Source organism: Equus przewalskii, chromosome 5 (assembly GCF_037783145.1).
Source record: "Equus przewalskii isolate Varuska chromosome 5, EquPr2, whole genome shotgun sequence".
In the NCBI taxonomy this organism is placed as follows: domain Eukaryota; kingdom Metazoa; phylum Chordata; class Mammalia; order Perissodactyla; family Equidae; genus Equus; species Equus przewalskii.
In genome coordinates this window covers 74,199,501-74,223,476 of record NC_091835.1, presented here as the reverse complement: position 1 = coordinate 74,223,476, position 23,976 = coordinate 74,199,501, and the positions used below count along the sequence as shown (strand labels likewise).

At 40.0% G+C, this 23,976-nt stretch overlaps 2 protein-coding genes across 2 annotated transcripts; both read left to right on the top strand.

The window, feature by feature from the left end:
• Positions 1–7,866: 7,866 nt before the first annotated feature.
• Positions 7,867–8,796, top strand: LOC103541628 (olfactory receptor 6C4-like). Its single transcript, XM_008508471.1, has one exon. It carries the CDS (start codon positions 7,867–7,869, stop codon positions 8,794–8,796), a length of 930 nt encoding a protein of 309 aa, XP_008506693.1.
• Positions 8,797–21,967: 13,171 nt separating this feature from the next.
• On the top strand, positions 21,968–22,897 carry LOC139083709 (olfactory receptor 6C4-like). The gene has a single exon (XM_070622173.1). It carries the CDS (start codon positions 21,968–21,970, stop codon positions 22,895–22,897), a length of 930 nt encoding a protein of 309 aa, XP_070478274.1.
• The last annotated feature ends 1,079 nt before the right edge of the window (positions 22,898–23,976 follow it).

The window sequence follows — 23,976 nt, the reverse complement described above, 5'->3', positions numbered from 1 at the left end:
CACATACAGAAAACAGGCCAAAGTCGGCAGTCGGCAGGCAAGGGAGACACCACAATCTTGAGCTGTAGCGCCACCTTGCGAAAACAAAAGAGCTTTTCAGCAACCAGCCTGGTGCATTTTACGATTAGAGAAGACAAGTAAGCTCAAGAAATCTGGCACAAGAGGGAGAAAGACACTGGAGCAGCTGTATCCACAGAAGGCCAGAGAAGCATCAGAATACAGAGCAGGATAAAAAAGTCTTTCTCACCTGAAGGCAGCTAGTAAAGAATGGAGAAGGTGACTGCTACTTCGCGTGTGACAACAGCAATGCAAAATCAAAGGAACACAGAGAATCAAGGAAACATGACATCACCAAAAGATCACAATAACCCTCCAGTAACCCAGCCCAATAATGTGGAGATCTACAATTCAGCCGATAAAGAACTCAAAATGGCTGTTTTGAGGACACTCAATGAGCTACAAGAAGATAACTCAATAGCAAAAAAATAATCCTTTTTGAAAATGGGCAAAGGAGCTGAATAGAGGTTTCTTCAAAGAAGGCATATGGATGGCTAACAGGTATAAGAAAAGATGCTCAACATCACCAATCATCAGGGAAATGCAAATCAAAACCACAGTGAGATATTAGCTCACACCCGTGAGGATGGCTGTTATCAAAAAAACAAAAGATAAGTGTTGGCAAGGATGTGGAGAAATAGGAACACTTGTACACTGTTGGTGGGAACATAAAATGATGCAGCCACCATGGAAAACAGTATTTTTTGGAGTTCCTAAAAATATTAAAGATAGAACTACCATATGATCCAGCATTCTCACTTTGACTATTTACCCAAAGATTTGAAATCAAGATCTCAACGATGTATCTGCACTCTCATGTTCATTGCAGCATTATTCACCATAGCCAGGACATGGAAACAAACTAAGTGTACGCTGATGACGAATGGCTAAAGAAAATGTGAAATGTATGTATATAAATATATAGATACAATAAAATATTATTCAGCCTTTAAAAAGAAGGAAATCTTGCCGTATGGGACAACATGGATGGACCTGAAGGATACTACCCTGAGTGAAATAAGCCGATCACAGAAGAGCGAATACTGCACAGTCTCACTTGTATGAGGTACCTCAAATAGTCAAAGTCATAGAAGTGGAGAGGAGAATGGTGCTCACTGGGGTCTTGGGGATAGAGAAATGGGGAGCTGTTGTTCAAGAGGTATGAAGTTTCAACTGTGCGAGGTGAATAAGCTTTAGAGATCTGATGTACAACATAAAGCCTATAGTTAACCACACTGTATTGTGCACTTAAAAAAATTGTGAAGAGGGTAGGTCTCATGTTAAGTGAGCACTTACCACATTTTAAAAAAAAAAGCAAAAGGGCGTGAGGAAACTTTGGGAGGTGATGGCTATGTTTATTTCCTTGATTGTGGTGATGGTTTCACAGATGGATGCATACGTCCAAACTCATCAAATTGTATACATTAAATACATGCAGTGTTTTGTATATCAATTGTACCTCAACAAAGCTGTTTTTAGAAAGAGAAATCATTTCTGAAGTCGTACGCACAGATTTATTTCCTTCTAGGATATGCTTCCTGTCAAGTGCCTATTCATCTCCTGCTTTGATATTGATGACGGAATCTCTGGAAAACAGTGTGGTAATTAACTAATTGTAATGCCTCAATGCAGTCTCCTCCGTAAACAAACTTGAACCTAAAAAGATGTGCAAAGAAAAATAATAAAGCTTCTAGATGACGATTAGAAGGATATCTTCATGATCTGGGGATAGAGAATATTTCTTAAACTGAAAACGAAAAACTGTTCATCACAAAAGAAAAGCCTGGTCAATTGGACTGCTTAACAATTAGGAAGTTCCATCCGTCGTGAAACACTAGAGGAAAAGCATATGTATACATAGGAATCTAAAAGAGTGTACAGATAAATGTAGGGGTATAAAATGTCCCTGGATTTCTTATTGTTCCTGTAAAATGTGCTGGATTCCTAAGACTCTTCGCTTGCCTTGAGAATTAGATCCATAGCCGTTTGTCTAGTTAATTGCTCCAATCCCCAAAGATCTTATCTTCCCTAGAGAGTCAAATGGTTGCGGCCACAGACCAGGTCTCTAGGTTAAACCCCAAGGTGCCAGGAAGACTAGGACTATTTTCCTAAGTATTTACATTACAAGGAGCAAAGAGGCTCAGGAACTTAGAGACATGTCTAAATTGCAAAAGCTAACACACACAAGAGGCTGTCTGATTTCCTGGTGACATTTTATGTACATACCAAATGGCTAGAGTAAGGAGACGACCCTTTCTGGGGAGGAAACAGTGGCCTCCTTTCCCTTTATAAGCAGAGAAGAATCATTTTTCCTCACCTCTTGACTGTGGGCACAGAGTTATTCACATAGAATGCCTGACCTGGCTGTCATCATGTCCCCCCAGTAATAAGACAGGGTAAGAGGGTCCGATATACTTATTATTTACTGAGAGCTAATTGATAAGAAAGCTATCTCTGATCTGGAACGTCTCATGTGCACATTCAGGATAAAATTAACAGAGATAAATTTTAAAAACCTAACAATAGAATATTTGAGTTTTAATATCTTGGTTTTAATTTTAAGTAAAGGTACTGTATACAACATCAACATATAAAAATCAATTGCATATCGGGGCTGGCCCCGTGGCCGAGTGGTTAAGTTCGTGTGCTCCGCTGCAGGCGGCCCAGTGTTTCGTTGGTTTGAATCCTGGGTGCGGACATGGCACTGCTCACCAAACCACGCTGAGGCAGCATCCCACATGCTACAACTAGAAGGACCCACAACGAAGAATATACAACTATGTACTGGGGAGCTTTGGGGGGAAAAGGAAAAAAATAAAATCTTTAAAAAAAAAATCAATTGCATATCTATACGCCAAAAGCAAAGCAGTCGAATATGAAACTGAGAAAAAGACACCATTTAAAAATCAAGTAGTTATGGGGGCTGGCCCAGTGGCACAGTGATTAAGTTCAGTGTGCTCCTCTTCAGGGGCCTGGGTTCATGGGTTCGGATCCTGGACATGGACCTACACCATTCCTCAAGCCATGCTGTGATGTTGACTCACCTGCAAAATAGAGGAGGATGGGCACAGATGTTAGCCCAGTGACAATCTTCCTCAAGCAAAAAGAGGAAGAATGGTAACAGGTGTTAGCTCAGGGCCAATCTTCCTCCCCAAAAAATAAAAAATAAAAATCAGGTAGTTATGAATAAATATATTCAAGAATTCTTGGAGAAAAATATAAAATTTTATTTGGAGATGTTTTAAAGATACAAATACATGGCAAGGTGCACCACATTTCTGTGCTAGAAAACGGAATGTCTTAAAGATATCAATTTTCACAAGTTTGCTATAGAGTCAATGCAATCTCAATAAAAATTCCAATAGATTTTTCTGTAAAAGTTGATGAGGAAAATTTCTGATGAGTTACAGAGGACCAAAAATAATGACATATTCTAAAAGAAGGATAACAAAATGAGGGGAATTACTCTACCAGAGGTCAATAGTTGTTCTAAAACTATGTTAATTAAGTCAGTATAGTATTGGTTCAGGAACGCACAAATAGACCAGTGGAAGACAATTGAACCTAGAAACTGACTTGTGTATGTGGGCCCTTGGTTTATGATAAAGTTATCACTATAATGGAAAATGGGCAGTCTTACAAACAAACGGCGCTGGGAATATTTGGTGTTTATATGGGGGAAAAGTGAAACTGGAAATTAATTTTGCCTAAAACACAAAAAATTAATTTTTAAGAAGATAATGCAATATTTTCATGGCTTTGGGGTAGGGAAAATTTCTTAAATTAGATACAACAAACTATTGATAGATTTGGCTGCTTTAAAATTAAGAATCTATTTGTCAAAAGAACGCCATAAACAGAGCGAAAAGTAGAAGGTATTTGCAACTCATATAACCCAAAAAGTAACTACATTCAGAATATATAAAGAACTCCATGCATCCAATAAGAAAAAGACAGATAACCCAATGAAAAAGAAGTGAGCGGGAGACTGGAACAGGAACTTCAAAAAAGAGAAATACAGGGGCCAGGCCCATGGCCAAGTGGTTAACTTTGCACCCTCTGCTTCAGTGGCCCAGGGTTTGCTGGTTCGGATCCTGGGCATGGACCTACACACCACTCATCAAGTTATGCTGTGGCTGCATCCCGCATGGAAGAACTAGAATGACTTACCACTAGGATATGCAGCTATGTACTGGGACTTAGGGGAGAAAAACAAAAAAAAGAGGAAAGTTGCCAACGGACATTAACTCATTGGTGAGGCCAATCTTCCCTCGCCAAAAAAAAAAGAGAAATATAAATAGTCAATATAGGTAAAGAAAATTCTTCACCTATACTAGTAATCGCAGAAAAGCAAATTAATATCACATGAGTTCCACTTCCCAAGAATCAGATAGGTAAATATTGCCAATCTGAAGTACCGAGTAAGGAGGATATGGGGCAGAGAGCAAGTGGATACACCAGAGGTGGTAATACTGCAAATAATAACTACTGTGAAATCAGTTTGGCATTACTAGTGACGTTGAAGTTATACATACCCAGTAACCCACAAATTCCACTCTTGGATATATTTTCATAGAGAAAATTTCAGACATGTGTCGGTATAGCTGTACTTTTCATAATTTCCCCCAAATGAAAAAAAATCCTACCAACTGAATGAATGAATAAATTGTGGTAAATGCATACAATTGAATACTATAATGAAAATGAATGCATCACAGCTACGAGCAACAACACAGATAAATATTACACGTAAAATTGAACAAAAGAAGCAAGCCAGGGAAGAATACATACATTGTAATTCCATTTTTATAAAGTTCAAAAACAGGCAACACTAAACTATATTGTTTAAGGATCCATACTTAAGTGAAAATTATAAATGTAAGCAATTTAGTCTGTTGAAATGTTCTCATATGTAAGTGCTGATCAAAGTAAGACCAGGCTCAGAAGATTTCTGTGATGATTAAGTAAGTTAATGTGTGTAACAGGCTCAGCTCCTGCTTCAAAAAAGCAGAAAGCAGTAAGTAAGGATTAGTTATTCCTGCTATTCTCCTTGGTCTTTCTGTTAATGTTCTTGATGTTAGTATTGCTGTTGACTTTTTATCTTTTATCTACTGAGAACACAAATCTGTATCCAAAACAAAGTTTTTAACCACATGTTTTCTCCCTTTTTGAGTAAGATCCTTGTTCTTTATTCTTGTAATATCAGGTGATGAGCAAGAAGAAAGGGATGGACAGAAAATTAGATAATATATGTTTATATTATGAGGTGGGTGGTGGATTAATGCTTTAATCATAATTTGAGAGATGGTTTGATTTCTGATGAATTTGCAATTACTTTGTTGGGCTATCCACCCTCCTACAAATGAAAGGACTCTTAATTGTGTTGATTTTTCAAAAATAATTTATGAAATATTTTCAGAAATTGGGGCTCTTTGATGACCCTCCAATTCTGTCACCAATGCAGCAGCATATTTCAGTGATGACCAAGTGATCATTGTTCTAACCATGCTTGGAGGTGTCATCTAGGGCTCTCACCTCTCTCTCAGACTCTTAGGCTGTAGCCGATTCTCTCATTGCACTTTCAACAAGGTCTCTCTGGACCTTCTTCCCTCAGACGTGTACTCACAACTTGCTCACAGATTTGTCGGAATTCATGTTCATTAGCATCTTCCGAACTAGAGTCCACAGGGCACCTTTAGCTTCTTCAGGAAATTGATCCCCACGTGCCTGCTCTAAAAGGAGCAGATAAGGTCTGCGTCATGGGTCGTTCTTGCTAACACAGAAGCTGCAAAGAAGTCCATATCCTGGCTTCTCAGGACAGCGATATAATTTATCATAGATCAGAAAACTTACAAGATGTTCAGTCTGATAAATCCTCTCTTTTAATTCTATCTCTGCTACTTTTTAAATTCTTTGGTGTGCTGTTTTGCTCGTCTTAAGTAGAACTCTCTCTCTCTCAAGAACTAAGATTTAATTCTAGTCTGAATGATTTGGATTAATAGAGAAATAAGTAATTTCTTATTTAGTTAAGCCTGATAAGGTTGGGTACTTCCATGAAAGAGCATGGCAGATGTGGTCAGATAGTACATAGAAAATATGCTAATCTTTTTACTCTTTGTAGACTTGCATGTGACGTCTCACCTTGGATTCATCTTTTAAAAACAGCCAATTAAACAGACCATTGCAGTCATTCAGATTGTGAAGAATATGAGCGCTTTATGTCTCCAGTTTCCAAAATCACTGATGTTATCATTCTGTGGACATGGACCATGAAATTATACCACTGTGAAGTTCTGGAAGAAAATGCAAAACTACTGTTAAAAATCACAGGTGAGAACAACCAGGGAAGTGACAGACCCTGAGAAAATGGATCAATTTTCACCTTGCCTGGTCCCTCAAAATTCATGTATGGCTGTCATGAGAAAATTATCAATGACACCTGAAAGTATATGATTGTTCTAACTTCCTGTGCATGTGGATTAGAGGATCCCTTAAAATGTCCTTTACCACAGGAATTTTCATAATCAGATAAGGCTAAAGGTGGCAAAGATATGTTAATATCAAAAATTTCCTTCCTTGTGGACCACCAATATATCTGCAAAGGACAACTGTAATCAATATACTGGTGTCAATTTTCTGGTCTCTATGTTCTAAGCATAGTGGAAACACAGGTTTGAGGTTATAACTAACCTCTTAGATACCATTCAGGAGTCTTCAAAACTTTGAGCAAAATCCTTTGTGAGACATGTGTCCTGTGGCTGCCACAATATCACTCTTCCCAGTGGGATGACAAATCAGTGCCCAGAATACTCTGAATATGGCAGAGAAGCATAGGGCTTAATGCTCGTTAATATCATTTAGTGATGGCTGAAGCCTGACCATGTGGGAAAAGACTTAAAGTATAAAATGACGGAGTCCTGAAACAAGTCTCAGAATCCTAAAGCCCAAACAGACACTCACGCTGAAAAATGTGAAGATACAGCAAAAAATAAACTTTGGATTTGGGGTCTATAGCATCGCCTGTATTGGGAGAATTCCCACAGGTTGCTTACAGAGGACTCCAGGGAGCTGGACGGTGAAGGAAATGAGGGTCAGGTCCAGATCTGCAGTGAAGCATCAGATACTCGTATACGAAGGGAACACAGGAAGAAGAGAAAGTGGGACAGACAAGCATTTCTGCCAAGACATAGAAGTAAAACAGATGAGTGAAGTCATATAAAAATGATTTAAGGGGTTGGCCTGGTGGTGTAGTGGTTAGGTTCACGTGCTCTGCTTCGGCAGCCTGGGGTTCACCGATTTGGATCCTGGGCATGGACCTATAGTTCGCTTATCAAGTCATGCTATGGCAGGTGTCCTACACATAAAATAGAGGAAAATGGGCACAGATGTTAGCTCAGGGTCAATCTTCCTCAGCAAAAAGGAGGAGGGTTGGTGGTGGATGTTAGCTCAGGGCTAATATTCCTCAAAAAAAAAAAAAGATTTAAATGTAGGAAATTTAAATATTTCGTAAGAAAGTACAGGTATAGACAGTGCTTCTTGTGTGACATATTTTTGATAAGAATCCAGGAATTGGTCAACTTGATGAGAAATGACAAAGGCTTTACGAATAGGGCCACTTGTACAGGAGTCCTGGGGCTTCCAAAGATCCAAGCCTAGTCCAGCGGGACACTGGTTTGGGCCAGTTGGATGAAGGGTAATAATATAACCCGATTCTGTTGGTTGCAGGTAACTTCATTTCTCCTACCCTGGGAAACTTCAGTTTTCATCAGTGAACTTCCCTTTTCCCTTTAGATCTACTGAAAGTCAACAATGAAAAACTGGACCACATTTGCTGAGTTTATCTTGCAGGGCCTCACAGATCAACCTGAACTCCAGGCGGTGATATTCATCTTTCTGTTCCTTGCCTACCTGCTAAGTGTCCTAGGAAATCTGACCATCATCATTCTCACTCTGGTAGACCCCCACCTCAAGACCCCCATGTATTTCTTCCTTCGGAATTTCTCCTTCTTAGAAATTTCCTTCACGTCCATTTTTATTCCCAGATTTCTGATGAGCTTGACAACAGGAAATAAAGCCATCAGCTTTGCTGGATGCATGACCCAGTATTTTTTTGCTATATTTCTTGGGGGAACAGAATTTTACCTCTTGGCTTCTATGTCCTATGACCGCTACGTGGCCATCTGCAAACCCCTGCATTACCTGACCATGATGAGCAGCAGAGTCTGCATACAACTTGTGTTCTGCTCCTGGTTAGGGGGAGTCCTGGCCATCTTACCCCCATTCATCCTGATGAGCCAGATAGATTTCTGTGCCTCCAATGTGTTGAATCAATATTACTGTGACTATAGACCCCTCTTAGAACTTGCCTGCTCAGACACAAGCCTCTTAGAATTAATAGTCATCTTCTTAGCTGTTTTGACGCTGGTGGTTACTCTGGTGCTGGTGACACTTTCTTATATATACATCGTCAGGACCATTCTGAGGATCCCTTCTGCCCAGCAAAGGACAAAGGCATTTGCCACTTGTTCCTCCCACCTGATTGTCATCACCTTCTCTTATGGAAGCTGCATCTTTTTATACATTAACCCATCACCAAAGAAAGGAGGTAACTTCGACAAGGAAATATCTCTGCTCATGACTTCAGTTAGCCCCTTGTTGAACCCCTTTATTTACACCCTAAGGAATCAGCAGGTGAAGCAAGCTTTTAAGAGCACAGTAAAAAAAATTGTGAAGATTTGATAATTAAAATTTATTTTTAGTCAATAAAATGTTAACTAACAAATATTTTCATTAATACACGTAAAGGGTCTACTATGTTTCAAGTGATATGCTGGACGTTGAGCATACAAATATGAGAAACATGGTTGCAGATTTCTAGGAACACCCAGTCTAGTATCATAGAGAGATATAAAAACAAGTAAATTATAATCAAACATTAAATGATATTACAGAGGGATAAAAGAGATTACATAAAAAAGGATTTGAGACAAATAACCTTACTCTTGATTGCATGGGACATTTCACTTGTGAGGTGAAATTTGAGAGGTGAAACATAGTTTGTGATGGGAACAGTAGGAGGATATAAATTTAGAGTGAAAGGTAAAAGTCCAATAATGAAGATATTTATTGCACATTAAGGAGTTAGCTAGGCATTATTGAGCCAAGATAAATTATAAGAAAGGAAGTAATACTATCAAATTCTTTTAAGGGGAACATAGTAGAGCAGAGAATAGATCTACTCCTATATCTGAGACGGCTGGCAAGCCATTAATCAAGAATGGTGTTCAAGCAAATGACGGTAAACATCTCATCATGGCCCATGAGGGTAAAGAGAAGGGACACAATTACAATCTTAATTCAAGTAATTTAGTGACAGAAGTGAGGAAGTTTTGAAACTTGGAAAGCTGCATGGTTGATAAAGCCATAAATCAAAATAAAGGATTCAGGAGGAAAATATTTGTAAGATTAATAATCACAAGGTATATTTAATCAGGTTTGGTTTGAAACCACAGATGAAAAAATAAACATATGAGAAGTATTTATTTGTCCATGTGCAAATGGACTCAAGCTTAGGAAGCACATGTGAAATTTGAGTAAGATAAATGTTGTAAATGTAGGGAAGCAACGCAAGAGATAAAGCAGGATTTGGACTGAAAGGTGTGGCTTGCCTCTCAGAATAGTTTAAGAGCAGAGGCTTAGGAAATTTCCTTAGAAGAAGCTTCAAATCAAGGATATTCTGAAATAAAGTCTGCCAATAGTAGGCATCAGATAGATGAAGGAGGAGAAGGGGTTGGGGGAGGGGAGGAGGAAGGGAGGAAGGGAGGAAGGAAGGAAGGAAGGAAGGAAGAGATATTACAAACAAGGAAGTAAAAACACCTCTGGAAGTCAGGAATTATACGCTTAAGAATTGTCAGAGCCAGAAGCAGAGACAATAGAATTGGCAGTATCATGTCTATAAAGCTTTGGTATTCTTTCAAAGTTTTATACGTGAAGTCCAAAATCATTTCAATCTAGTAGTGCCACAAAACTAGAGATCACATGGAGAAGGAAAAGATTTTCATGCCTAATTGAAAGGGAAATAAAAGTTTTAGATATGCAAGAGGGACACCAAAAGAAATAATGAGAACAAGAAAAATCTTAAAGCTATAGGTAAAATTATTAAATTTTGACATTTTGTCTAGCAAGTAGGAGTGTTTAATGTGCCACGTTCCGTAAAAGTATTTCACCATGTGTGCTGTTTGATGTTTCCTGGAATTAATGTCTCATGATTCTTTCTAAAGAGCTTCCCAAGTTGTGTTTTAAATTCATGGATAGCAGACTTTGAATATTTAAAAGAGATTAACTAAAATCATGGAAAAATAGAAACTGAAATACTGTGTCGTTGCCCCAACCTGCTACCTTTCTTTGTAGAGGGTAAACTGAAAGTCGACGTTTGGAAAACATCACTTTTGCAGTGAAAGGATGCTGTGGAAGGGAAATGCTGCTTGGATTTGTAACAGCAGCGACTTCTCATTTGGTTTGGGAGAGAGGGGACTTTAGGTAGGAAGGAACAGAGTACAGTGTCACATTGACCTGAATTTGCCATGTACCACCTGCCTTCGTTATTCAGACCCTCGATTTCCTCATCTCTAAAATAGGAACACTTTCTTCCTTGCGGTACTGTTATAAGAGTTCCCGATAACTCACGTGTGTAAGATATTTCTTAATTATTCCACAAAACAGGTGTATAGAAATGGAAATTTATTTTCCTATAGTAACAGAATTTAGCTTTCGAGTTCCCATTTCAGCTGGGTAGACAAACTTTTAATTAAGTCCGTTCCAGGTTTTTTCTTAGTAAAGAGCTGTGACAATTCAGTTGATAAACTCAGTTCTGGTGTGTTTTAATTCTTGGTCAGTTCAGGGTTTTGTCCTTCGTCTTGTGCTCGCATCGATCCAAGATGGCGTTCCCATGCGCGGGTGATTCCTGTTGCTTCCCGTCGGCGGCCCCGCAACACCTAGCGAGCTCTCTGACCCCTTCAAGTGCTGACCTTCTTTGACCTTTTAAACCTCCGTTGGCTTCTGGTTTTAGAAGGTATTATGAAAATTTGGAAAAAGGTTTAATTTAAACAGATCAGTCTGAATCTCAATAGGCTCAACTCCGATGCCAGTGGAATGTTTGATCAGTAAGGAATCTAGGGCTTCATGGAGTTTCTCACATTGTGTTTTATTTAGACTTAAGGACAAACTATCTCAGCTTTGGAAGCAAAACAACCTTAGATTTAGTGCAACGCAGAACGGAATCAATCACATCCACCAACAAAAAGTGGTCTATCTTGTATCTCAAGCTGGAAGTTGAATAGTGTGAGTGCCATAATTTGGTTATTCTTTTTCAAAATTGTTTAGATTATCCAAGTTCCTTTGCCTTCCATGTATGTTTTAGAATCAACTTGTCAATATCTACAAAAAAATCATGCTAAGATTTTGACTGGGTTGCTTTGACTGTATAGATCAAATTGGGGAGAGTTTACATCTTAAAATTGGAAGTTCTTTCCACTGTAGTTGGTATGGAGAGCCGCCACTGCAGGAGGGTGGGATTCCTCAAAGGCCAGGTCTCTATTCCCCAGGGCCACAGTAGAGATCATAAACCTGAGGGAGCCGGATTTCAGACCCAGCGCACAGTATTGAAGACAGGAGAAGCACACCACCGTGACGCAGCAGATCAGTGAAGGGCCCACTAGTGTGTGATCACCAGCCACTGAGTATGAGGAACGGGAGAACTGGCCTGTCACGAGGTTTTAAAGAACTGAAAGCTGGAGAATGGTGAACAGCGGTGCACAGAGCGTTAGAGCTGGCAGCAACAGCAGCAGCAAGTCAGCTCAAGAGACAGCGTACCAGAGGATGGTCAGCATGCTGCAGCAAGGGCAGAGTTTGAAGTCTCAAGGACCTGTGGCCACTATCAATTTGAACTCTGAAAACCTAAATGGCTTCAACATTTGGTATAACAAGTTGTGAAAACATGCTCAATTTGTGTTGAGTGTCGGAGAGACCATTGTTATCTATAGCAGAGCCAAGAAATGTGTTCATCAACTTTTTTCTAGGACAGGCACGCTTGGTATCTTTCATGAAATTCATGTGTTTTCTAGAGTTGTCCTTTGACAAGCTGCCCACAAGAGTATTTCTACATTTTAATATTTATTTTTATAAATTGGATATTGGGGCAGGGATGGGTTCTTTAAGCTGGAAGCTGCTAATTCCTCCTGAAGTGGTGTCCCATGCAATTATCCTAAACTAATACTGTAATAAATAATGATTGATTTTCATGTTGGTATATGTATCATATATATTATGCATATTTGTATATATATCGGATATATATACATATATATAAGCCAGAAGAGAAGGGTAAATATTGTACGATCTCGCTTACATGTTGAATCTAAAACAACTGAACTGTTAGAAACAGAGAGTAGAATGGTGGTTCGCAGGGGCTGGGAGGAGGGGGAATTGGGGAAATGTTTGTCAACATACATAGTTATAGATACATAGTTACATAGATGCATAGATACATGGTTCTAGTTATGGAAGATGGATAAGTCCTGAGATCTACTGCACAGCATGGTGCATATAGTTAACAGAACTGTATTGTGTGCTTAAAAATTTGTTAAGATAGTAGATCTTACATTAAATGTTCTTGTCACACACAAAAATCAGGGAGGGAGGGAGGATATTTTTCAAGGTAATAGTTAAATGTATGGCTTTGTTTATGAGTGTATACTTATCTTCAAACTCATCAAGATGTATACATTAAATATGCACAGCATTTTTTATATTAATCACACCTCAATATAAATAAATAAAAGTGTACACAAAAATAAATGAAAAAACTGTCAGCTTAGAATCTATATTCAATGAAAATGTCCTTAGGAGCTAAAGATCACTTCTCATTCCAGCAGAGGTAGAGTAGAAGCATCGCTCCAAGATCTTACAACTAAAAAACCCTGGACATTACCCAAAAAACAAGCATAAGAGACTCTGAAAGGTGGAAAGAAGAAGGAAGACCACCGGAGGACCTCAGAAATTGAGGAACAACATGACAGAATGTCCCTTGGGTTTTCTAATTGCCTCCTATATACCCAGACAGGGAACTTGAGAAGCTTTCGATCTGGAACCACCAACAGGCAAAGAAATAAAAAAAAAAAAAAAACAACTCCAAGAAAAGCCTTTTTTTCCTAGCCAAAGGACCAAGAAAATGGTGGCCTAACAATGGAAACCCTTTGGACAATGCCTGCCCTGCTCCAGTCAAACACCAACAGAAAAACCTCACACCCATCCTCTGTGTTGCAGCAGAGCCAGGCAGGGAGTCGATCTTCCACTCTGCCTTCCCATCCTGCATAAGCAGGGGGCAGTGCTCTAATCTGCCCACCCAGCAATGTCGGCAGACCAGAGAAGGGAGCCATCTTCCTTCTCCTGCCTGGTTGTAGCAGGTGGTGATCTGATTCCTCCACCAGGTAGTGTCAGCAGGGACAAATGGGGGTGAATCTTCCATCCCCTGCTCAGTGGAAGTGAATTACTCCCTGATTTCCCTGCCAGGGTACTATCAGTGGGGCTGAGTGGGGAGCTGAGGTTTCATTCCCCATCCATTGGAAATAGGCACTACTTCAGTTCCCCCTACAGGGTCGTAAGAGCAGAGTCCAGTGGTGGGCTGGCCTCCATTCCCACCTGGCAGCAATGAGTCTGCCACAATAAGACTGATCAAGGTGGTGTTATTTGGGGCTGCGCTCTACTTTCTCCCAACCCTGCTGTCAGTGGGGTCCCGTGGGAGGCTGAAAGTCCACACCCAACTGGGAGCAACAAGACTGAATGAGGCAGTGCAAAACAGGTCTGCTCAGCACTCTCTCCTCCCCCCAGTCTGTAACAGGGCAGAATGATGTTGTGTGAGGAGGAGCTATGGGTACTCCACTTTCCCCTTCATTGTGTGAGCAGATTCCAGTGGGGAGCTGACTCTCCACCTCCACCTGCCATCAAAGATGTGGGATGAAGTGGAGTGAGGTGGGCTAGTGTTCCCCTGGCCACTTCCTAGCAGGCAACTGAGAAGTCCTGCCATTCAGCAACAAAGTGGTGAGAGTCAGCTCTCTGCTTGCCCCTCTCTGCTGATAGCAGGGTCCAGTAGGGGGCTAAGTGTAGACCCCCACTAAAAGGCAAAAAGCGTGAATCGGTGCCCTCCTTTCAGTGTGAAGATGTCATCAGGGCCGAGAAGAAGGCTGAACTTCCACCCACTCATCTGCAATGAGGTGGTGTAGCTGTGGCACTCCGCTTTCGCCAGCATGATGTTGGAGGCACTGAGCAAGAGGCTGAACATACACACCCATTTGGCCTGTGCTTCACCTCAGCAAAGAGACTGACTACTCAAAAATAATATTAAGAAGGATTCAGAATATTTTAATAAAACATCCAAAATATTAAGAATTCAATAAAAAATTGCTCATCACACAAAGAATCAGAAATACTACCACTTGAGTGAGAAAAGACAAGATGCCAACACTGGGATGAATCAAGTGTTGGAATTATCTCATAGATTTTAGAACAGACATCATAAAAACGCTTCAGTGCAATGATAAATTCTCTTGAAACAAATGAAAAGAATCAGTGAATTGAAGACAGACCAGTAGAATTTACCTGGTCTGAACAACAGAGAATAAATAGATTTTTTAAAAAATGAACAAAGCCTCAGGGATTCATGGGAAAATTAGAAAAGAGCTAACACTAGTAAAATTGGATTCCCAGAAGGGGAAAAGAGAGTGGAGCTGAAAATGTATTCAAAGAAATAATTACTGAAAACTTGTTAAATTTGGAAAAAACACATAAACCTTAAGATTCAAGCAGCTGAGCAGACCTCAGATAGGATAAAGCCAAAGAAATCACACCAAGAGACAGCACAAATTTCTGGGTGCCAGTTATTTAGATGTGATATTTACTCGATCTATGTACTTCTTTTTTGTGTAGTTTTCTTATGTATGTTAAATTTAAACAAAAGGCTTATTTTATAAACAAAGAAATTATGAAATAAAGATATTTTAACATAGGAAAAAACTGAAAATATTTGCCACAGGAAGAACCAGACTACAACAAGTTATAAAAGGTCAATGGATTGTAATGTCAATATCAGGGTTGTACTATAGTTTTGGAAGATGTTACTATTTGGGCAAACCTGGTAAAGGGTATGCAAGATTTCTCTGAGGTATCTCTCTGTATTAAGGTCTCAAATGGGAGGAATCAGATGAAAGAAAGGATGGATAACTATAAACATGGTAAATAGGCAGGTAAATCTTAGTGAACATCTGCAAAATCAATTTTAGTCATATATTATGAGGTTTTAACAAAAAATATGAATTTGTTCTCTGGCCACAGTGTAATTAAGCCAGAAATCAATATCGAAAATATAATCAGAAAATGTTAGTATGTTTGAAAAGTTTTAAATGCACTACGAAATAATCTGGATCTATTGTCTGAACAAAGTTCTCTAAACATGCTTTAGCACATGTGTACAAAAATGCTCATATCAATATGTTCAAAATTTCCCTGAAATGGGAACAATCTAAATTTCTATCAACAGTAAAATGAGCAAATAATTTTTATGGTAAATTTATACAATGCAGTGCTATGCAGAAGTGAAAAATGAATGAAGCACAAAGAAAAGCAATAACATAGATGAATCTTCAAACATACTCTTGAGTGAATTAAGCTATATAGGAAAGAGTAGATACAATGTAATTCCATTTATACAAAGTTCAGAAATGAGCAAAACTAAATTATATTGTTTAGAGCTCAGTAAAATTATAAAGGAAAGCAATGAAGTTCCACTATAAAAATAAGGTTAATGGTTACATCTAGTAGGTAAAGAAGATGTTTGATTAGAAAGGAACCCATGTGGGGCTTCTGCGGGTGGTAAGATTCTATTCCTTTACCTGAGTGGAGGTTACAAGTGGGTTCACTTTATTCATTGAACTACACACAAAATACATGGAAATTTCTTGTTATATTTCTCAATTATAGACCACAAATCTCATTATAAATGATCAATGGAGAGAAAAACACTAGGAAATAAGTAGAGAAAACGCTCAACAACTTTGATTTAAAGGGAAGAAAAAATATGGAATTAGCTACAGAGTAAAATTAGGTGAAGCCAGTATTCTAAGATTAAAAAATAATAATTGCAAATCTCTGTGCTGATGGAAAAGATCCAGTAGAGAAGGAAAACTTGTGAGGATGCTGGAGACAGGTGAGATCGTTGCTGGGGGCACATTCTTGAACTGTCAAGAAGGGATGCATTTGGTGTTTGCCCAGTAGAAGGCGAGATCAACCCTCCACCCCGAGCTGGTTTAGAGGTAGAGTCTAATGACTCCACCTGCACCAAGAGGATTTTAAAAGGTTTATTACTCATAAAATGGGATTTTTCAGGGAGAACAGGGCAAGCTGGTCTGAATGGGAAGAACGAAACTAGTGGCTTTGCTTTTTCTCATGGCACGAAGGTGGGGCCGGTCATTCCTCTCCGGCATCAGGGGAGCAAGCAGTGGGCTTTCTTATCAGCTTGCCCAGATGTGGAGCAAAAGGGGAAAGGTTGGGCTTGAAAGCTTTCAGTTGTCAAACATCAAAAGTGGAGTCTTCGTCTTTGTCATAATTCACCCCTTTTGTGAGATGACTGAAATGCATTGTTTCACATTATTGAATTTGGACTTACCTTACTCCGAATTTGAGAAACTAAGGGCCTGTGAAGCAGAGTACTATGAGTATGAGTAGCCTCTAGAAAATTATCCAAATGTGATTACCCCAGGCTGTTGGGGGGAAGACAGGAAAATATATCAATAGAAGTCTGAGTCTTTTGCTCAAATATCTTGCGTGTATTATTGAATATTTTGACCTTGTCTCTTATTTGACAGGTTACTTGCGTAACCGCCTGTCTTGTTTATCCACGCGCAACAAGAAGTCCCTTTAAGGGCACAGATCTCTCCCTGGGTAGCCAATAAATGGTCCAAAGTCTGATGATTATCAGCTACCATGGCCACCAGAGAGCATTGTCCTTCATTTAAAGTGGTCAAACCATTGGCTGTTTCTTGCACACGTTAGAAAGTTGGCATTAACAATGTGAGTTTGTGGGGTGGCATTGTGTGTGCCTAAGGTCATACCTGTGACTCACAAGATTGTGAGCAAAGTGAGTGCAATTGGTAGGAAAACAGCATGTTTGTGTTGAGAGAGACCAAGGAAAGTTTCATTGCCCAAAATAAAATATTGGCATAAAAGGTATACAGAGTACAGGTGAGATTAGGAGGAAGGCCTGGGAGTGGGCTATGAGTGGATATAAGGGTGGGGTACTATAATTAGGAAACCAAAGGCCAAACAGGAATGACTGTTTTGACAGAAATGTCTCGTATGGGGAGGTTTCCATTTATAAGGTACCAGTAAGCCCAGTGATCAGGACAAAGTGATTAGCCCTAAAGGGCAGAAGTTGAGCATAACTAAGGCTGACGGTAGTGAAACTCATTTAGAAGACTGTGTATTATTCTTTCATTTTAGCAAGGTTTCTTTCAGTAAGCCATTATTGCACTCCATGAAGCTGCGGACTGAGGCTGGTAAGGTGGGTAGGGGGAGTGGTGAGGCATCTCATCAAATGCCTCGTTTAAGAGCCCAGCATTGTGTATTTTAAGAAGTGACATAAGTGGCTTGGTCACTATCGATAATGTCTGGCACTCTGAAGGTAATACAAGTGTCTTGTTCAGGCCTTGTATTATGACTTCAATGATGACACATCTGGAAGGTTAGGTGAGTAATATTCCCTTATAAGTATCTACCATGGTCAGAGAATAGTAAGTGTCCTCTCTAGAAGGAATCAGTGACCCCATGAAATCTATTTGCCATTGGCTATGGGACAGCCTCCAAGGAATTGAGCCTCATCAATTATTGAGGCAGTGGCACGTTTTCTCTCATAAAGTGCATTGGTTAGTCACTATGTCATCTATGGCAGAGGACAGGGGAAATCCCTTTCATTTTTCTTAGGCCTTTAGAACAGAGATCACTCTATGGTCTGATATTTCATGGGCCCACCAGGCCAACGTTAGTGGCGTTAATCTGAGGCTGTGCCAGTATGTTTCCCAGAAATCCAAGCCAATTTATTAGACTGTGCATTGTAGTAAGTCTCTGAAAAATGAATTTTTGTATGTGGAGAACACACGTGACCTTGAGTAGTATTTTGGGTATCTGTGAGGCAAGAAATTCCCAGAGTTCTTTACCCCAGTGGAGGGGCAGAAACACCCTGCATAAGGAATTGTTGCTGCCACTGGCCAGACCAGATGACTATACTCTTTATTGTGAAGGGGCCAGTTGTTGACCAGGACATCCTCTAGTGCCAAGCCTCTAGTGCTGACCCTTGGGTCTCATCCTTGATCAGGGGTGTCGCAGTTAGGGAAGGGAATGCAGCAGCTCTTCAGTGGTCTCCATCACGTATGATGGCAGTACTGACATCTATAAAGTATACAAACTTCCTTTCCTGATCACTTAGTTGATCCCAAGGAGCTCCCCAGGTGGCCAATGGATATGGGAGAGGGTGACCTCTTCAGGCACCATTACATCCAGCAAAGGACTGAGGACCTGGAAACAACTTCCTCCTGAAGGTGGGATATGTCAGAGGGCCCAGGTTTGGCTGTAAAAGCAGCATGTTCATTTTCATAATGAGGTGTCTGTAGCCATGCCAAGTTTGCGGGGTGCTTCCTCAATGACCAGAGGCATAATGGACAAGTGGGCACAGAGAGTCACAGGCTCAGGACTTCTGAAAGAATTCATCTGAAGAAGGGCCCAGTATGCAGCCAACAGTTGCCATCCTAATGGGGCGTGGGGTGCAGCCAAGGAAGATAGCTTCTTGCAGCAGAAACCCATGAACAGTTTATGGCCACAGTGGTTGATCCAAGGACTCCAGGATGAATAAAAGGAGGTTGTTGAAGCCTCTACAGTGAAGGAGTCTCTAGGTGGGACACTAATGTGAGTGCCTATTTTATTGCAGTTTTGACAGATTCTAGAGCCTTTTGTTGTTGGGTGGCCCATTCAAAGTTAGTAACAGCATAATGGACTTAAATAAAATTTGTAAATAAAGAATACGTTGCCTCTGAGGGCAAAATGCCACAGTAAGTGCTGAGTCTACTTTAAAGTAAGAAGTGCTGATTCAAGCGAGAGTCGGTTGTTTACAGCATCAGGTATGAATCATTCCTGGGATGACGAGGAATGTTCAGAAATTTTACTGAAGTAGCAGGGCCTTGAATTTTACAGGATGCAACGGCCCAACCCTGATTGGAAAGTTCTGTGACAAGTATATCCTGTGAGAGTGCATCTTTTGAATTTCCATGCAGGAGGAAGATGTTCTCAATACAATGTCATATCTGTGTTCCTAGATAAGTTGGATGTGCTTAAGATCTTGCCTGCAAAGTTACATGCATTGGTAGGCCATTGAAATATCCCATTGGAAGGCAAGTGAAAATGTATTGCTCCTTCAAAGGTGAAGGCAAATTGCTTCTAAAGGCAGTAGAGCTAGTCATAGAATAGGACATATTAGTCAAATGTATAACAGCAAAATATTTCCTAGTTGCTGATTGGATGGAGTATTAATTTCAGTAATATTAGGTATGCAGGTATTAATGGAGGATACCATGGCATTAAGGTTGTGGTAATGCACTGTGAAGTGACATTGTGAAGGCGGGGGTAATCCACTGTGGAGCGATATAAATGAATTATATCAGGTTTGAACACTAGCTAAATTGGGTTATTAAAGGGAGAAATAATAGGAACAATGACTAGGCCAGGCATACCAATCCTCAGGGGTCTCACGTCATTGCTCTCAGCTTCACTAACCTCAAGGCTGGGGCAGATTCTCTCATGGAACCCGTATCATGGTCTCTCTGGACCTTCTCTCCTCAGCGGTATGTTTACAGCTTGTTCTCACACTTGTCAACAATTGAGGTTCACTTGCGTCTTTTGAACTAGGGTCCACAGGGCATCTTTAGCTTCTTCAGGAAATTGATCCCCAAGTACATGTTCCAAAAAGAGCAGATAAAACCTGTGTCGCTCTGGCTAACTTAGAAACTGCAAATAAGCCCATACTCTGCCTTCTAAGGACTTCACAATAATCTCCCTTAGAACAGAAATATTAAGGAAATTTCAGTTTATTAGATTCCTCACTTCTAATTCTATCATTGCTGGTGCTATGGGAGGTTTTGCTTCTTTGTTTTTCTTTTTTATTACACATGTGAAAGACCATGTCTCTCAGGAACTATGTTTGGCTTCAGGTTTGGATTCATAGAATGGAAGGTAATACAGTTCCTTCTTAGTTAAGCCCCACAAACTTGGGAACTTCCATTAAGAGAAGGTACAAGCGGATGGGAGCCAATAGAAAACATGTTACATTTAATTGTCCTCAAAGACTCACATGGCTCATCTCAACTTTCGCTTACCTCTTAGAAACAACAAGATAAATAACCCACTGCAGTCATTCAGATCGTCAGGAGTGTGAGCACTGTATGTTTTTAAAGTCGCTGGTGTTATTATTCTATAAACGTGGATCATGAAATCAATCAGTTGTGAAAATCTGGATGAAATGCAATACTTGCCAAAGACCACAGGTGAGTACAAACAGGGAAGGGAGGGTTGTATTGGATCCAGCTCAATGTTCACCATCACCTGATGCCTCCGAAAGCTGTATGGAATAATGGGGGGATTGACAAGAATGATTGTCAGGGTTTGATTTTTCTAGCCCATATTCATGTGAATTAGACGGCCCGCTTATATTGTCCTTGTCTCTTAATCAGAAAAATCTAAAGATGCACACAGTACCACCACCAAAGCTTCTTTCCTTGAGGATTACCAATTTATCTACAAAAGACTCTTACTGTCAGAAACATGGATATCCCTCTTCCTGATTTCTGTATGGCAAGAATAGAGGACAGGAAAGCTTGAGGCATGACAAACTGTCATCCTGAGTTTGCCATTGAGGACTCTTTAAGAATTTGTGCAAAATCCACTCTGAGATGCTGCCTGTGGGTCTCTCAAGATGTCTTTTCTCAGAGATATAGCCCAAATCACTGCCTCGGAGACTGTGAACATGGCAGAGAAACAAATAAGAAAATGCTAATTAATATGATTTATTGATGCCTGGGCCTTGTTCATGTAGACAAAGAGGCTCACAATATACAGTGAGATATGATTGAACCAAAGATCTTAAAGTCCTAAAGCCCTATTACAAATTCATCCTAAAAAAGAACTGGGGGTGTATAAAAAAATCAATTATGTGTCGGGATCTTCAGCATTATATGCATGGGGAAATTCCCATTGGTTTCTGAAACAGAGAAGGCAGATATTTGAACAGTAATGAAGGTGAGGATTGATGGCAGATAGCTAGTGAAGCATCAATTAGTACAGGGAGGGGAAAAAAGACCAGAGAGGGAAAAGGGCCAAGGAAGGCAAAGGAAAGCACAGAACAAGAATCAGCTAGAGATGTTTCTACCAAGAGCACAGAAGTAAGAGAGATTAAGAGAGTCAGGGGAAAGTGACTTAAATGTGGAGATTTCACAAACATTTTGGGAGGAAAGGATAGGTTCAAAAATGTATGCTTCTGAAAAAATTTTGAGTAATTATTCTGTAACAGATTCTGTTAAGTATCTAGAAATAGATTGATCTGAGGAATCACAAAACCTTTAAGAGTAAGGTCACTTACTTAGAAGATATGGGGCTTCCATGGAGCCAAGTCCCGTCCAACGGATGGTTTGGGCCAAATGGATAGAGAGTAATATATGACCTGATCCTGTGGATTACAATCAGCTTTATCTCTCCTGCCTGAGAAACTTTGGTTTTCATTATTCTCACCTTTTCCCTTTAGCTCTACTAAAAGTCAACAATGAAAAACAAGACCACGTTTACTGAGTTCATTCTGATGGGCCTCACAAGCCAACCTGAACTCCAGGTGGTGATATTCATCTTTCTGTTCCTTGCCTACCTGCTAAGTGTCCTAGGAAATCTGACCATCATCATTCTCACTCTGGTAGACCCCCACCTCCAGACCCCCATGTATTTCTTCCTCCGGAATTTCTCCTTCTTGGAAATTTCCTTCACATCCATTTTCATTCCCAGATTTCTGACCAGCATGACAACAGGAAATAAGGTCGTCAGTTTTGCTGGATGCATGACCCAGTATTTTTTTGCTATATTTCTTGGGGGAACAGAATTTTACCTCTTAGCTTCTATGTCCTATGACCGCTACGTGGCCATCTGCAAACCCCTGCATTACCTGACCATCATGAGCAGCAGAGTCTGCATACAACTTGTGTTCTGCTCCTGGCTGGGGGGATTACTAGCTATCTTGCCCCCAATCATCCTGATGAGCCAGGTGGATTTCTGTGCCTCCAATGTGCTGAATCACTATTTTTGTGACTATGGGCCCCTCCTGGAGCTTGCCTGCTCAGACACAAGCCTCTTAGAATTGATGGTCATCCTCTTGGCAGTTGTGAATCTGGTGGTTACTCTGCTGCTGGTGACACTTTCTTATACATATATTATCAGGACTATTCTGAGGATCCCTTCTGCCCAGCAAAGGACAAAGGCTTTTTCCACTTGTTCCTCCCACATGATTGTCATCTCCCTGTCTTATGGGAGCTGCATATTTATGTACATTAATCCCTCTGCAAAAGAAGAAGGTGCTTTCAACAAAGGAATGGCTGTGCTCATTACTTCAATTACTCCTTTATTAAACCCCTTCATTTATACTCTAAGAAATCAGCAAGTGAAGCAGGCATTCAAGGACACCATCAAAAATATTGTGAAGCTTTAAAAAACAGACTACATTTCAATGTAAATATATTTCACTCAATTAATATGTATTGAGTGTCTACTATTTTTCAGGTGCTGAACTGGCCTTTGAGGATAAAAATATGAAAGGCACAAGAAATATGTCCTAATTTCGAGGAATCTACAGTGGAGTGTGGTGCAAAAGCGCATAAACTATAAATTTGCATGATGAGTTTACAAAAATAAAATAACTTGGTAAGTGTTACTAGAGAAAGATGAATGAAAATCCATAAAAAGGACAGTTGGAAAGAGTTAACTTTTCTGGAAATGATTTGAAATTTTGGAGGCAAAGTATATTGCTTATTCAGTTGAATAGGGAGAGAAGAATTTGGAGTGAGAAAGAGAGGCCAGATCACGAAGGAACTTAATTACAAACTGTGTAGTTAGCTGGACATTGGTGAGTCAGAGAAGTGTTGAGTGAAGAAGCGACATTAGCAGCGTTGTTTCGAGGGACTCTAGCACGGGCGCTGCTCTTCAAGGAACCCTGGAGACTGTGCTTCTCTCAAGATGTCGATAATGTTGATTCTCCTGTCCTTTTTCATTTATCTTTAAACTATAGCCATCTTGCCATCTTTCCATAAAGGAATAATTTTTAAAAAGATATACATTGGTCTACTTTTCTCCAACTGGAGCAAAAACGCTCAAGATTTTGTCAACTTACACGTCCAAGAACACTAGCCAAGTCTTGATCCAGCCTTCATAATATAAGCATTTAGAAATGAATTTGGGAAGGAATTCATCACCTTCTAAATGAGCTTGTCCAAAGACAAGTCATGCTCCCCTGAAACTGTTCATCTAAGCTGGCTTTGTGTTAATGCATACTTGGCAGGTACTCCATGTCCTAGCTAAGCAAAGGAATGAGGTTAATGATTCTGCAGTTGGGCTCTTGAAATGTTCAGTGTCAAAACGTATAAATTTTGGGGTTTTATCCCTCCTAGCACCACTGCAGACAAGAATCAAAAACGCAGCTTTACCCGCCTGGCATTCTGAGGATGCTATCAGAGCAGAGCTAAGTGAGGAGATAATAAAACAACCGGGGCTGGTCTGTCCCTCTTGGGCATT

What these genes read in the sequence shown, in the direction of transcription:
- LOC103541628 (XM_008508471.1), top strand. Translation starts at nt 7,867, where the DNA reads ATGAAAAACTGGACCACATTTGCTGAGTTTATCTTGCAGGGCCTCACA.
- LOC139083709 (XM_070622173.1), top strand. Translation starts at nt 21,968, where the DNA reads ATGAAAAACAAGACCACGTTTACTGAGTTCATTCTGATGGGCCTCACA.